This window comes from Lissotriton vulgaris, chromosome 5 (assembly GCF_964263255.1).
Source record: "Lissotriton vulgaris chromosome 5, aLisVul1.2, whole genome shotgun sequence".
Lineage (NCBI taxonomy): Eukaryota > Metazoa > Chordata > Amphibia > Caudata > Salamandridae > Lissotriton > Lissotriton vulgaris.
Window position 1 is genome coordinate 1,287,443,659 of NC_141693.1, and position 13,672 is coordinate 1,287,457,330.

The following is a 13,672-nucleotide window of genomic DNA, read 5'->3' on the forward strand; positions in this document are numbered from 1 at the left end:
GACTGACCAGTTGTGCAATGACTCTACTCAGCCGGTTAGCCAGGACCTTAGAATAGAGTTTAGAATCAGAGTTAGTTAATAAAATTGGGCGATATGAAGCAGTGGAGTCGGCAGGCTTGCCTTTTTTAGCAAAAATAATAATACTGGCATCCTTCCAGGACTCTGGTGTTCTTCCACTCCATTGAATCCCAAGGAAGAGGTCTAATAAAAGTGGGAGTATTATTTTGCCTAGGACTTTATACAGTTCCAGGGGGATTTTGTCAGGGCCAGCTGCTTTCCCGGACGCCAGTTACGACAAAGCAAATTCCAGCTCTGAGATGGTGATTTCGCTCTCTAGGTCATTCTTAGTAAGGCTGTCAAGGTTTTTATCTGGACAGGATAGAAAGCTAGTAAGAAAGATTTTAACATCTTCACTATTGTGATCTTGGTCCTCTTGATATAGGTTCTGATAGTACCCCTGGAACACTTTAAGTATGTCTTCTGTTTTGGTATACTCTACGTTGTTCTCTTTTATTGAGGAGATTGCATTCAGAGAGGCCTGCTGTCTGGTTCGTAGGGCTAATTGTTTCCCTATTCGTAGGGCTAATTGATTCCCATTCTCGTAGAGGTTCTTCCGCTGAGATCTATAGGATTCTGCCGATTTTTGTGTTAACACTTTATTAAGCTCTGTTTAGCAGATTAGAATCTGACAAAGTATATGTGACCCATCTATGGTCCTATTCTCGGCGATTGCGGTTGTGTGTGCCGTTTCTAGGTCAGCAAGTTCTGAAATTTTCCTATAGTGCTCGGAGGCTTGTTGCTTCTGTAGTCTAGCTACATAACTAAGGGTTTCCCCCCTAAGAGCAGCCTTATAGCTGTCCCAAACTATGTTTCTGGAGGCGCTGAATCGATTTATATCAAAATAGCCCTGGGTCCAGCTCCTAATATACGTAATATAATCGCTATTGGCCAACAGCTTCCGATCGAATGTCCAATTGCGAGTCTTCCGAGTTGTGGGAAACATATTTACTGCCAGAGCCAAACTATTGTGATCTGATATCAGCTTCGGGTATTTTGTGATGGTGGCGTTATTTGAAATATTTCTAGTGGTGAAGATATAGTCAATCCTGGTGTGTTTATTCTGAGGGTGAGAAAAAAATGTGTATCCTGGGTCTTCCAGACACTTTAGGGACCAAATATCTACAAGATTATGACTAGTTATTAGTGAGCTAACTGCTTTAAATACCCTGGGCTTGCGGCCAGAATATTTTAGACTGGTTAAAGTATTAAGACCTGAGCCGAGTGAGATATTAAAATCCCCTGTAAGAATTAGTGGACTGGGCCGTCCTGCTAGATCAATTTCTAATGTCTCAAATACAGATGAGTCGTCCAGGTTGGAGCCATAGACCGAACATATTGTTATTCCGAGAGTCAGATCCACTATTGCCCATCTACCATGTTGGTCCTGGGCCTGTTTAGTCGGCTTGCCTAGAAACCTTTTGCCCAGGATAGCAACACCCCGTGTATTAGTTGTATGTGTTGTAGTTGCTAGGATATCATACCCCTGGATTTGTAAAAAGCTTCTATTATTCCAAATCAGGTGAGTTTCTTGTAGACATATAATGTCTGGCGAGTGCCGCTTAATTATTTCAGCAAGTCGACCTCGTTTATCCCTATCTAGGATCCCCGCAACGTTCCAGCTCCAAACAGTTATCTCCCCCCTTGAATGCTAGATATTATTCCCTCGTTTCTTATCACTGGGAGTTTATGTTTATTTTAAGAGAAATGAGTTTATATAAGGAGTGTTTTTTTCTTTGCATTGGAATTATTTTCTTTTTTTTTGTGTTTTCTCCCTTCTCCCACCCACCTTCCCCCCACCCTGTCTCTATGCCCCCCTCTCATCCCCTCCCTTGCTCCCACATTAAGGCAAACAGACTCCATCAGAGTCTTAAGAGCGATGTGTGTGGTCACAGCAACTGAGTCTCCCTCCTCCCAACATGCTAACAAAAGAAATCACTTGTTACAAACCGAGAAAAAAATAAAACGGAGCTCGACTATAACACCACACCAGCTGTTTTCAAAAAATGCTTTTTTGGCATGGTGAGATTTATATATAATATATAATCTATGAAACGACTTCCTACTCCTGTTCAGAAAGCCAATCAGAAAGTTCAATCAACTTGTTTTGGCGTTTACACAATTTTGTCTTGACAAAGGCGTGTAAATGCTGAAACGTGTTGATGTGCATTTCTCCTCTGCTAAAAGGATTAAATCTTGCATAACAAAACTTCTTCGAAGTTCCTTGGCTTTCTGAACGGGAGCGGAAAGTCATTTCTCCGAACACCGGTGCTTAGGAGCCTCCTGCATAAAGATCTACCTCTTTATGTGAACTCTTCAATAGGAGTAGATGTGATGAATATGCACAGAAATCCTTATGTTGTGAGTCTGAATTTGAGTCATGCATGTGAAAATTATGATTTTTAAACTCCAAGGTGGTACACATGGACATGAAAAACTATTTGCCTTGGATATGCTATCATTTCATGTGGAAGTCTGTAAATTGATTGCATAATTTCATAAAGCAATGATGCACGAAATGCACATACTGCTTAAGAACATTTTGTATCATAAAATTGTACTTGAAGTTCCGCAATTGATATGTTAACAGACTTACATATAATTGCGATAAATACAAATTAACATTGGTTTCCCAGTGCATTGCTCGTTGAGCATTTTGCTTTGCTAAAATTTGTAAATTAGCATCAATGGTGCGTCATTGTAATTCTTGTATAAACTACAATTGATAAATTGTTATAATGAAACACATTGGTGCTTCGACAAGCGTCAGCCACTAGCAATCACTCTGGGCCATCGTAAAAGGGACCCATTTGTTAAAAAAAATGTGTTTACCCATTTCTCTACCATCAACAACTATCAGAAAAGATTCCAAACTATCCCCTGTGCTTGAGGAAGTCTACTGGAGTTTTGAGAAATCATTCACTGAGGCACCCTTTAAGAATGATGAAGAACAGAACCCCACTCTTCCTTTACTTACAGTGCTTCATGTTCAGGTTGTTTGCACAGATATATTTTCTCACCCTTCCTTATTCTCGATGGTTTTACCTTATTTCCCTCAGATGACCTCATTCTTCCATATTCTATTTAAAAATGCATTTGCACGTACCTCCTTCTCCTGCATGGTGGTCAGATGTATAGATACATTGTACTTTCGTAACTCACTTTCTATGATCTTGAGGTTGGTCACACAGGTTGCCTCCCCGTATGCATTGATGGCAGTGCACCGATAAGAGTCTTCATCCTCTATAGTGACATTAAACACCTAAAATAAAGAAAAGTAGTCAAATGAAGCCAAATAAAGAACATTGAAGAAAGGGCCCTGACCAAATATCTTCCACCTCCAATCAAATATCTTCATGCCCGAGAATCCTCCGGCTCGGTGCTTCCTATTGTCACAGTTTCTCCTTACTAAAGGTTGGTACCACCGCCCCCTCCTTCTCATATTTTCCTGCCTTATCATGAAAGGTGAGCTCCTTAACCCCTTCCCTGCTGATGACGAGCTCAGCTCGTCATCAGCCACGGGTGGCGTGTGCTGATGACGAGCTGAGCTCGTCATGTAACGCGGCTGTTTAAAAAAAGCCGCATAGCGCAAAAATCGCCGCTGCAGCGATGCGGCTAAAGAAGACGTTACTTACAAATCTGTATCTCCCCCGCCCCTCCCTGCCACCTTGACTTTTTTTCTCACCCTCATATGCTTACCAGCCAGGGTTGAATTTGACCTTCAAGCTCTGTTACCAGTGGCGTAGCGCGGGAGGGGTGAGGGGGGGCACAGGCGCTGACACCCCATGCTACGCAGCAGCTGTTATCCACCTCCTCCCTGACAGACCGGGCCACCCATTGTTTTTCATGGAATCCTTAATGGGTATTAGAACACTGGAATGTTGGGAGCTCCATTGAAAACAATGGAGTGCTCTGGGCTTATAATGGCTGGTATAAGCCTGGAGCTCCAACATTCCAATGCTTCTTTGTTCACAGCTCTGGCTGTGAACAAAGGCTTCAGGGAGCCTGAGGGGATTCCAATCCCCTCGCGCTCCCATAAGGCTTTGTTCTTTTTTGTTATAACATTCTGCCCTCTAGTGGCAGAATGTTCTAACAGCCTTATAGCCTTTCGTAGCTTTAACGCTGGAGAGGGCCTTTAATAGCCGGTATAGTCCTCTACGGCGGGCTATAAGGCTATATTACTGGGGGTGCTTTGTTGTTTCCAGTGTGGAATCTCCTGTTTGACTTGGGATCAGAGGGTGTGTGCGGCATGTTGATAATAAGAGCCAATATATCTTTATACTACACATAACTGCAAATTCGAGTGACAGTGTCTACATTTGACATAGCACTGGGGTTAATTCCTCGCTGTGAGTGCTAGGGTGACTGGCTGCCTTTCTCACCTGCAGGATGAATTCGTTCATGATGCTGTCATACATGCTCTTGCACTTGGATGGGTTGCTGAGGTCTCCTTTGCCACGTTCCCACCTCACTTCTGGTCTAGGTTCTCCTGTCACCACCACCTTGAACATGGCAGTTTTGCCTAACAAACGCAGAGAAGAGAACATAACGGGGCAAGTAACACAGACATTAGCATGCTCTGAAGTCTGACACGAAGGGCCTGGCAGAGCAGTGATGTTCAGAAGAAGGGATTCCTATGCTGTCCCATGCGCAATCCAGTAACCTACTTCCTGGCCACAACATAACCAGACACCCTGTGTGTTAAATCGAAACAGAATTGAACTTCTTTTGTTACATGCACTAGGACAAGTCCCACCACCCTGGTTAAAGGTATCGTTTTGTCCCTTATCATATATAGGTTCATTTTTGCTCTGTGAACAAGCAGAACTTTATTTCTTTACTTTGCTAAACTGAAGGAGCCTCTTCCATGGAATGAACCAGGCGTGGAAGTGTGAAGTAGAACAACTCGTTTATAATTTTGAGGGTGACTGAGCTTTCAAATACACATGGTTGGTGCTCTTCTCAAGTTTGTGGGCCATTCAGGCAGAAAATCCAGCTGACCATTTGAAATGTTTCCTACTAGATCTAGATTTGGCTACATCACTGTACAGAGGAGAACTGAGAACCACTTAATTGGTTCTCATGCAAAATCAGTTGGTTGACAAAACTCGAAGGTATTTGCTACAAGTTTGCGGTGGGGCAATAACAAGACCCTATGGAATGAAAACTATAAATTTGCCCCAGGTAAGGGGTTCTGTAGACCTCTTTCTGTGCAGACCTCCCTACCAGCGACAGTGCTGCTGCCTCCATCCAGTGACGAAAAGAATTTCTCCCTTTGTGGTCCTAACAGGAGCAAGACCTATGCAACAAATATAGGACCGGCCCAAAATACCCCTAACCCATGAAGGCACACCTCGGTTCTGTGTCTTACCTTCTTGCACAGTCAGCGGGATGGGCTTCCTTTCTATGTCTGGGGGGCTGCACCCAGGGGGCACATCTTCAGTTGTCTGGGTTAGCTTCACCCCTGGAAGCGAGGACTTCTTCATGATGATCTGGTGACAAAGTCATGAGGGTGAAGGTGGGTAGGCAAAATATACAGAATGAGGCAAACATTTGCTGGCACTAGTTTGCAATACAAGTAGCTTGTAAACAGACAGTTCTAATCTTCACGACCCATGTTTGTTACATTAAGAATGTGGATGACTTGGCAGAGTCACAGACTCGATACAGGAGGCAGTTAAGAGGTGAAGGTGGACCAGGCAACACAATCGCTGTTTAGAAGGGGGGTAATTGGGTGGCCTTTTGTAGCTGGAGTGGAAAAGGGAATACGCCTATAGGGTGGGAGCCAGAAGTAAGCCCTCCTGTGCGCTTCCCCAGTTTGGTCTATGTACTGTTAGTCTTAAAGCACAGGCTATATTTATCACCTGGAAACATTGGTTTGACAGAAACATATAGGGCAGCAGTCATCATGTTCATTCACACCAAAGCTACACAGTGAAAATTAAAAACGCATTTTGAAGTAGGTAAATTAGTATGCCGTATGCACTCTGTGTACCCTTACATGCCTTTGTGAATTGGCCCAAAATCATTTAAATGGGAATAACATTTAAATATGCAGGGAACATCCATATACAACTATTGCAAAAGGAAAGGACTGTGTGGCATGTTTCCACTTTAACTAATAGCGAGTGGGATGTTTGGTGTTGTATCACATAGGTATCTAAGAGAAGATACTGGCATACTCCTGTGATATGAGTAACTGCAATATAAATGCTTTTATGAATCGGCCCCATAACATCTACTAATGCATCCCTTTAGTAGTAATACAGTCTTTTAAGAACACTTGTTTTGGAGATCTAATTCTACAACCCTTTAGCATAAATTCAGACTAGTCTATAAGGGCAGGTTCAAGGCTAGGTTTTATTCTTCTCTCACTTCTTCACGTCTTAACCACACAATATTTATGAGTACTTTTACCCTATCTTTAGACACCTGATTCCTGGAATGAAAATAGTAATAACAAATAGGTAGTCTACAGACTAAATACTACCCACCAAACAAAGAGTAATATATGATTGGGTTGATTTAGCACAGTTCAAGAGATTCTCTTGTTCTGTAACTAGGTATATTGTTTGGGCAATGTGCTATATAAAAAAAACATTTATTAATGCTTCGTGCATCCAAGGACTTCGTTACCTTGGATGTCAATTCACTAAAATGCCAGGGGTAGCGGATGTGCCATCATCCAAATAGTCAACCACTGATGACATCACGGGAAGTGACATCACATGACCTTTTGACCCTGATAATGTTAGAGTGTTGTCATGTGATCTTTTACATAATGGAGTTAAGGCAGTGATACCACAAACTCAAATTATCAGCAATAAACAAAGTTGTAAACAAAGTTGTAAACATTATATGAAGATCAATAAAATAATGCAACAGAGTTATTTTTGTATCACACATATATATTAATTCACATAGTGACATGATATGCTATGAGTTCAGCCATTATTTGCAAGGAGTGCTGCCTTGATACGTCAGGACATGTTCCCACGAGCATATGCACAGGCTCACATACCAAGACACAGCTCAATAATACTTGGTCCAGACAAGGCCCAAACACGCTATCCAGTGCCCAGAAACAGCCTTATGTTCTTGCACACAGATGCAAATGAAAGGCTCAACCCTTAATACAAGTGTTTCTCGCACATCAATGCCCTGATTTACAAAAAACTCATGTGTAAGGCAGCGCAGCAGCTTCAGTTCCTATGCTGCCTAAAAGAGAGAGCAGAAGTGAGCCTATCTACTAATATATGGGTCTCTTTTCCTCTCTCCCTATGCTGGTGCTCTTTAGGCTCCCATGCACCAACGCACACAAGTTTGTACCATAGTGTAAGGGTGTGTGCATTCTTTAAGATATTGTTTTTGTACAGAAGTAACGCAAACCTGGTGCAAAGCATTAGTAAATCTGGACCTAAGTATGTATCTAAAGGGCAGCCACACAACAGAAGCAGTGAGCTAAATGGTTGACCATAACTCAATGTGATGCAGGCATAACATGCGAGGTCACCCCTAAGTTTTGGTTTTCTTTCCTCTCCTGGAGGTGTGGACAAGGACTGATTGCTATTGCAACCAAAGCCTAAACTGATTGTACCACCCATTTTTCCAGCCAGAAAAAATGGCCCGGTGCTCCTCCATTCTGGAAAACCAGGTCCAAACACACTGAGCCATTTATGATCGGATTGAAATTTCATACTGGAATTCTGGTCTTCCACAAATGTAATGAGGGCCATTGAGGGATCGGCAGAGCAGGTGGAATGGTGCAAACCGATAGCGCTCCCACCTTGCCAAATCTGGCATTTTCCCTGCTATCATTAGAATAAATGAAACTGCTGGGTTACTGTTGGCAGGGGCATAAGGCAAGAAATAATCCTTTGCAATAGTATCAACTGATAACAGGATGCCCTGACTGTCTAGATCTATAGGGCATGGACAAATCAGAATCCAATGAATTTCCTGGGCAGTAGGCAGCTATCCAGTTCCACGGGCAAATAAATGTGGGGCAATTGGACCTCATGAACCACCCACCACCGATAACTTATCTTATTGTGGTTTAATCTGAGCTAAAAGTGGCCATCTATTCTGCGACCCCCCATGATGCATTGTTGGGAATTAGTAGTCATGGGGATGTATATTTAGCTGGGATGCGAGAAAGTGCTTAGGTAATCAACCTAATGACTAAAGTCACTCATCACCAGAATTTATTTGAAAGAAAGTGAAAGGCAAGCATCAATGCCCATAAAATGATGGCTATAAGTGTTACTATACTCAGAAGGGCAGTACACTTGGGTGATCTGGTGATTTGAAGAAAGTGCAAGTTCCCAATCAATACTAGAAGGCAAAGGGAAGGCTTTTATTTTCCAAAAATGTTAAACCCTCCAGCATGAGAAGAAGAGTTACAGCCATGACACAGAACTGGAGTATCTCAAGTCACAAGTGTCCTAGCATCACCGCACTCTCATCAGCGAGTTCCCCCATGCCGATAGGCCCGAAACAAGTCTTACCCACTCCGGTAGGAATGAAGTGTGCAGAGTCCTGGAGTGGAACCTGTCCACGGTGCTTGCAGTGGCTCAAGTTCAGATCAAGCGAGTTTGCTGCAAACGGACACAGTGGCTGCACTCAGCAGGCAAAGGCTCTCTCTCCCTCACAATCACATTTCGGCAGAGATTGGCGGTTTCCTGCACTCCTCCTGCAGGGTATGTGTCTCCACACTTCCGATGGAGGGAGGCAATTCCGATGCTCCGGTCCTTGATTCCGAATTTGGATGATGCTTCCACTGCATCTTCACTTGATATATGGGGTCAAAACAGTCGTAGTCCTCGTTTGCCCTCTGTGACCTACAGTTCACCACTACTGGCAGTCCATGGGCTCCGGCCCGATCAATACAGTACAAGTATTCCTGTCGGCCTCTACTGATATGGGGGGGGGGGGGGGTTGTCTCAGAGCTGCCAACCACGGCTTTGGCCCTTACAGCATGCCAGTCTTTACCACAGATGCCATTCCAGGCATATGGGGTCGCTGCAACTTTACCACACAAGGCTTCAGCCCTTGTCGCACAGAAGTATTTTCAACAGCTATCTTCACGGTAGCCCTCTCCTGGAATATGGAAGTCCCCGAATCAGTCTGGCACACTGGCAATGACCCGATCGGTGCAGCAGACATTTCCTCACCCAGGGTGTACCCTAGACAGGGCTTCCCACTGGCTCTTTCTCCCTCCAGCGATCTCTTCTTCCTTACAGGGTACACTGGTCTTGGCAAGCAGGCAGGTGCTGGTGCTCCAACCTCCAGGGCAGGTGGTATTTGATTCACTGGGTAATGTGTCCTTCACCCAGCAGGGACACTAACAGACTTTGGCATCCAGTCCTGGTCAGAGACAGACGTCTTGCAGAGCTTCCCCTCTTCACAAAGCCCATCTGGATGCTTGGCAGATGACAATTTTGGAGTCTCAAACTCCCCTTCTTATAACTATTTTCAGACACCAAATGTTATTTAGGGTCTGAATCTTTGAAGTTTTATGTTGGGGTTCTGCCTCTTTTGAAGTATCTACTCCTCTATTTTTTCTTTTTCTTGAAAATCCATCTGTCACAGCAGGAATGTCTCCAAAGCCGATAGTCCCACAACACAGGCCATGGGAGTATCTAGAGTTCACACCTGGATGTCAGCCACAGCGATATGGGTCTCAAAAGGTAATCTTAGGGCTCCCAACCCTAATCCCTATGATTCTCTTACCAGCTCCATCTCCTTTCTGAAATGTGCCCAGGTCCCTTCCTTGTGACCTCTCACTGAATCAAAGAGAAACTTTGAAGTGTACAGGGGAGGCCTGGTCTCCCCTTTCCAGTGTCTGTCCCATCCAGCTTAAAGGAATGCTGCAATGCACAAATCTCTCTGGAGGGATCTTCCTACCTCAACTCCATATTTCACGATGCAAGCCTTGCTTTCCCAAAAAGGAATCCATGGCACTACATGTATTGTACCATTCACAGGTACACATACACTCAGTGAGTATATACAACATAAACACACTGCACATTGATGTATCCTCCATGTACTTTACCACTGACAGGCACATATACATCCAGCATTTGAAGTTAACATGCTTGTACTGTCCTTCACTGTATCCTTTATGTATTGTACCACTAACAGGAACACATATATAAAGCAAGTGCATTTAACATGCACACACTGCATCCTTCAAGTGTTGCACAACTCACAGGTACACATAAACCAGTACATTCTCTTATCTTGTACACACTGCACATCACTACATCCTTCATGTACTGTACCACTCATAGGCACATGCACATCAAGCACATGCATACACCATGCATGCTCTAATCAATAATGCATTATCCCAGTATGATACCCTTCCCTGGTACTCATACACCCAGCGCAGGGACACTACTTTTGTGCTTCGCAGTTCTTCACATCAAACTGGCTAGTGCAGCATAACACCTGCATAACTCCTGGGGAAGGTAGTAAACTTCCACTTTGGTGTGACTACCGCAATCTGTGAGGCAGGCCTAAGTCATGGTGCACATGTATGATCCGTGTTTGCCTATGACAAAAAAATCTGCATTAGAGAACCAGGCTTCAGTATAGTTGGGCTCTCATGGCAGGGGTGTACACCGATTACCTCGAAGAGGAATTTTCCGTCCAAACACATGTCCCTTCCAGATCAGTACAACCCGAACCAACTCCTAATCTGGAGAGGTTGAATGATCGGATCGTTAAAACTGTCGGGAAACTGTAAGCATTCCCATGACTCAATCCAGCTCTGCACTCAACCACACAGTCTATCTCTTGGAAAAACGTTATCATCTCAACAACTTGGAATTCTCTCCCTTCATAGCCATCAATCATGTCAGTGACTTATGATCTGTTTGCACCACAAACATAGTGCCAAACAAGTAAGAGCGGAACTTAGGCAAGGTCCACACTATGGCAGAGCACTCCTTGTGAATAGTCATCCAGTTCTGTTCTCTGTACAGTAATCTTCTACTAACAAAATCTGCCAGACAGTCTCTACCTTTCTCATCCACTCGAGCTAACATTGCTCCAACTCCTTTGACCGAGGAATCCGTCTGTGCAATAATAAGGCTGACTGTTGTCAGGTGTTTTCAGTACAGGTGCTTGCAGAGTGCCTTCCTCAGTTGTTCAATTGCCTTTGACAACAAAAATCCTCAGCATTAGGGATCCAGACATCAGTACATTTGGGCACTCGGGGCAGGGGTGCACATCCACTACCATGAAGAGGACTTTCCTGTCTTGACAAGACTGAAGTGCTGCAAGCAATGGATGCACTGTGCAATATTAGGAAACAGTTATTTAACGTAGAGGTGACGTACCCATATTTGACTATCTGGGCAGCAAAAGAGCTGCAGCTGATCCTGGCCATCTAGGCAGCATGTCTTACCCTGTTGCCAAGTCTGGCCAAGGCAGGCTTGCCTTGAGTACACCTTTGGCACTCATGGTGGATCCAGATATGGTCTGAGTGGCATTAAATATTGGCCACCAGGAGAGAGGAGTAAGGTGTGCACGGTATACACATAGAAACCGCTACCATCATACTGCCACAATCTAGGAGAGAACATGGAAGCACCAGAAATGGAGAATTACCCAAGACTAAACAACAAACCATCCAGGACATGTGGGTCAGAGCAAAAGCCTGACTCTCTGGTTACCTCCCTCTTCTCTTCCCAATCTTCTTTGGGGAAAGCATGGGAAGATGCCAGCTTGGGAGGAGGCCTTTCAACTGAATTAGGCAGTTACTTGAAATTCAAAGGTGGAAGACACTGTGATTGGATACTGGTTTCCCTCCAGTGTTCACAATTTTGAATATTTAGTGGCAACTAGGAGTAAGAGATTTGGTTCCTTTTTCATTCCCTATACTTGCATTGAGGAAGATGTGGACCAGATGTACAACCCTGTATTACTACACAGCTCTAGACAAAGAATATGGCCAGACCTACAGGGTCACCCCAGATGCTCTACCCTTGCAAGGAAGATGAGGTGGACTGACCTCAGCTGACACAAACTTTGTGGACAACGTCTGAGCACCTTTCGTATGAAGGCCTGCTCAAGGAAAAAGAGCCCACTCAAGATCACTGTATCGTCTACGTAGCACTTCAAATTGACCCAGAAGCAAGCAAGAGCACAAAACTATCTGGACTTTGCCCTGTAGACGGTGTCTGAAATGTGAGCTGGCTTCCCTGCTCTGTCCTTCGTGTTGCAGTCCCACAGCTTTTGGAAATGTGGGCTTGAGTTTCGGAAGTGGGCAGGGGTGAGCTGGAGAGTACAGGATTTTGTTCTGAGCCTCCATTTGAATCTCCCTTGATGAGAAAGAACACCGTTGATATCTGTTGGTCCCCTTATAAGTTGGCCACGTGCTCTAGAGGAACACAGGGGTAATCTCCATTTACAGATGAACCTTTTTTTCATCCTCACCTTTAAGTCAATATTACTTTTGTCCCAAATCCCATTGGATCTTTAAAGGAAACGGGTCCAGGGCAACCATGGGATGACTGGTACACTGGTGAGATGTAAAGTGTTTGTAAACAGCATGTACAGCAACACTGACTCTGGCACTTAGATAACTGGCTAATATGTGGCTGGTAATTGACACGGACATATCTCGGCTGTGCCCGCTTGACATCTTTTAGAAACCTAAAATTTCACTTAACAGAAAATAAAAATCCTGTCCGGACGGACAGAAGACATACGACTTATCAAGTGTATGATCATTGTGTTCTTTGTATACTACTTCCATATAGGGACCATTGTTCTTTGTAATATGTAATGCCCAAGGTCCCTATGCTATACCTTAAGGGTTCCCTTGTTCTTTTGAAACGTAATTAGCGCAATCGCTGGATTGCAAGGGATCTTGGCAATCCCAGGCCCCTTCCTCCCAAGTGGGCTCACCTTGTCCTGTGTCATTCTCCCACCCTTTCCCTTCTCATTTCTACGTTGTATCTACCAGGCATGTCTGATCCTCACCCTCCTATGTACAATTTGGAATACATTAACAAAATCCTAGGGGGGCCCTCTCTTCTTTCAGACCCAACCGAAACTCCATCTATATCCAGTACCTCTCAAACAGATGATCTAGAGAAGTTAAAGAAAAAAGAGGTTCGCCTACTTCTAATGGTTAGACTCTTGACTGACTATTTGAAATCCAATACCATCCCACTTGGCCTACAAGTACGCAACGTACCAGGGGTCTTTACTACTAATCCGAAATACCTTAAAGGGTTCAGCTACATCAGTATGACTTGCTCTCGGCACTGGATGGTGCTGGGAATCGAAATTGCGACAGAAGAGCTGCAAAAATTAAGTACTGAAATAATAGAACTAGAAAAACAGATTAGAGACAACAACACTAGCACAGAAACTAGTAAACTCCTTGAAAAAATAAACAAGACTGTAGAAGAGTTTCATAAATTTGAACTAAACAAAAAGCAAATTAAGGTAAAAAAGGACATTAAGAACTATAATCAAGAAAGAACATACCCTTATCTTAATAAAGTCTATTACACCAATCGCCCTTACAACGGTCCACAACAACAGAGACCTTGGGGCAGGTTTAATAGGAGACAACAGTACGTAGGATTCACTG

General features: G+C 43.8%; 1 protein-coding gene across 1 annotated transcript in view; it reads right to left on the minus strand.

The window, feature by feature from the left end:
• The window catches only part of IGFN1 (immunoglobulin like and fibronectin type III domain containing 1), a 343,105-nt gene that overhangs the window by 301,567 nt on the left and 27,866 nt on the right, over window positions 1–13,672 (minus strand). The window contains exons 2-4 of the mRNA XM_086923163.1: window positions 5,429–5,549; window positions 4,440–4,579; window positions 3,220–3,319 (exon numbers count right to left, since the gene is read on the minus strand). Of these exons, the coding sequence (XP_086779289.1) occupies window positions 3,220–3,319; window positions 4,440–4,579; window positions 5,429–5,543 (355 nt within the window). The 5' untranslated portion in view covers window positions 5,544–5,549. The remainder of the gene's footprint in view (window positions 1–3,219; window positions 3,320–4,439; window positions 4,580–5,428; window positions 5,550–13,672) is intronic.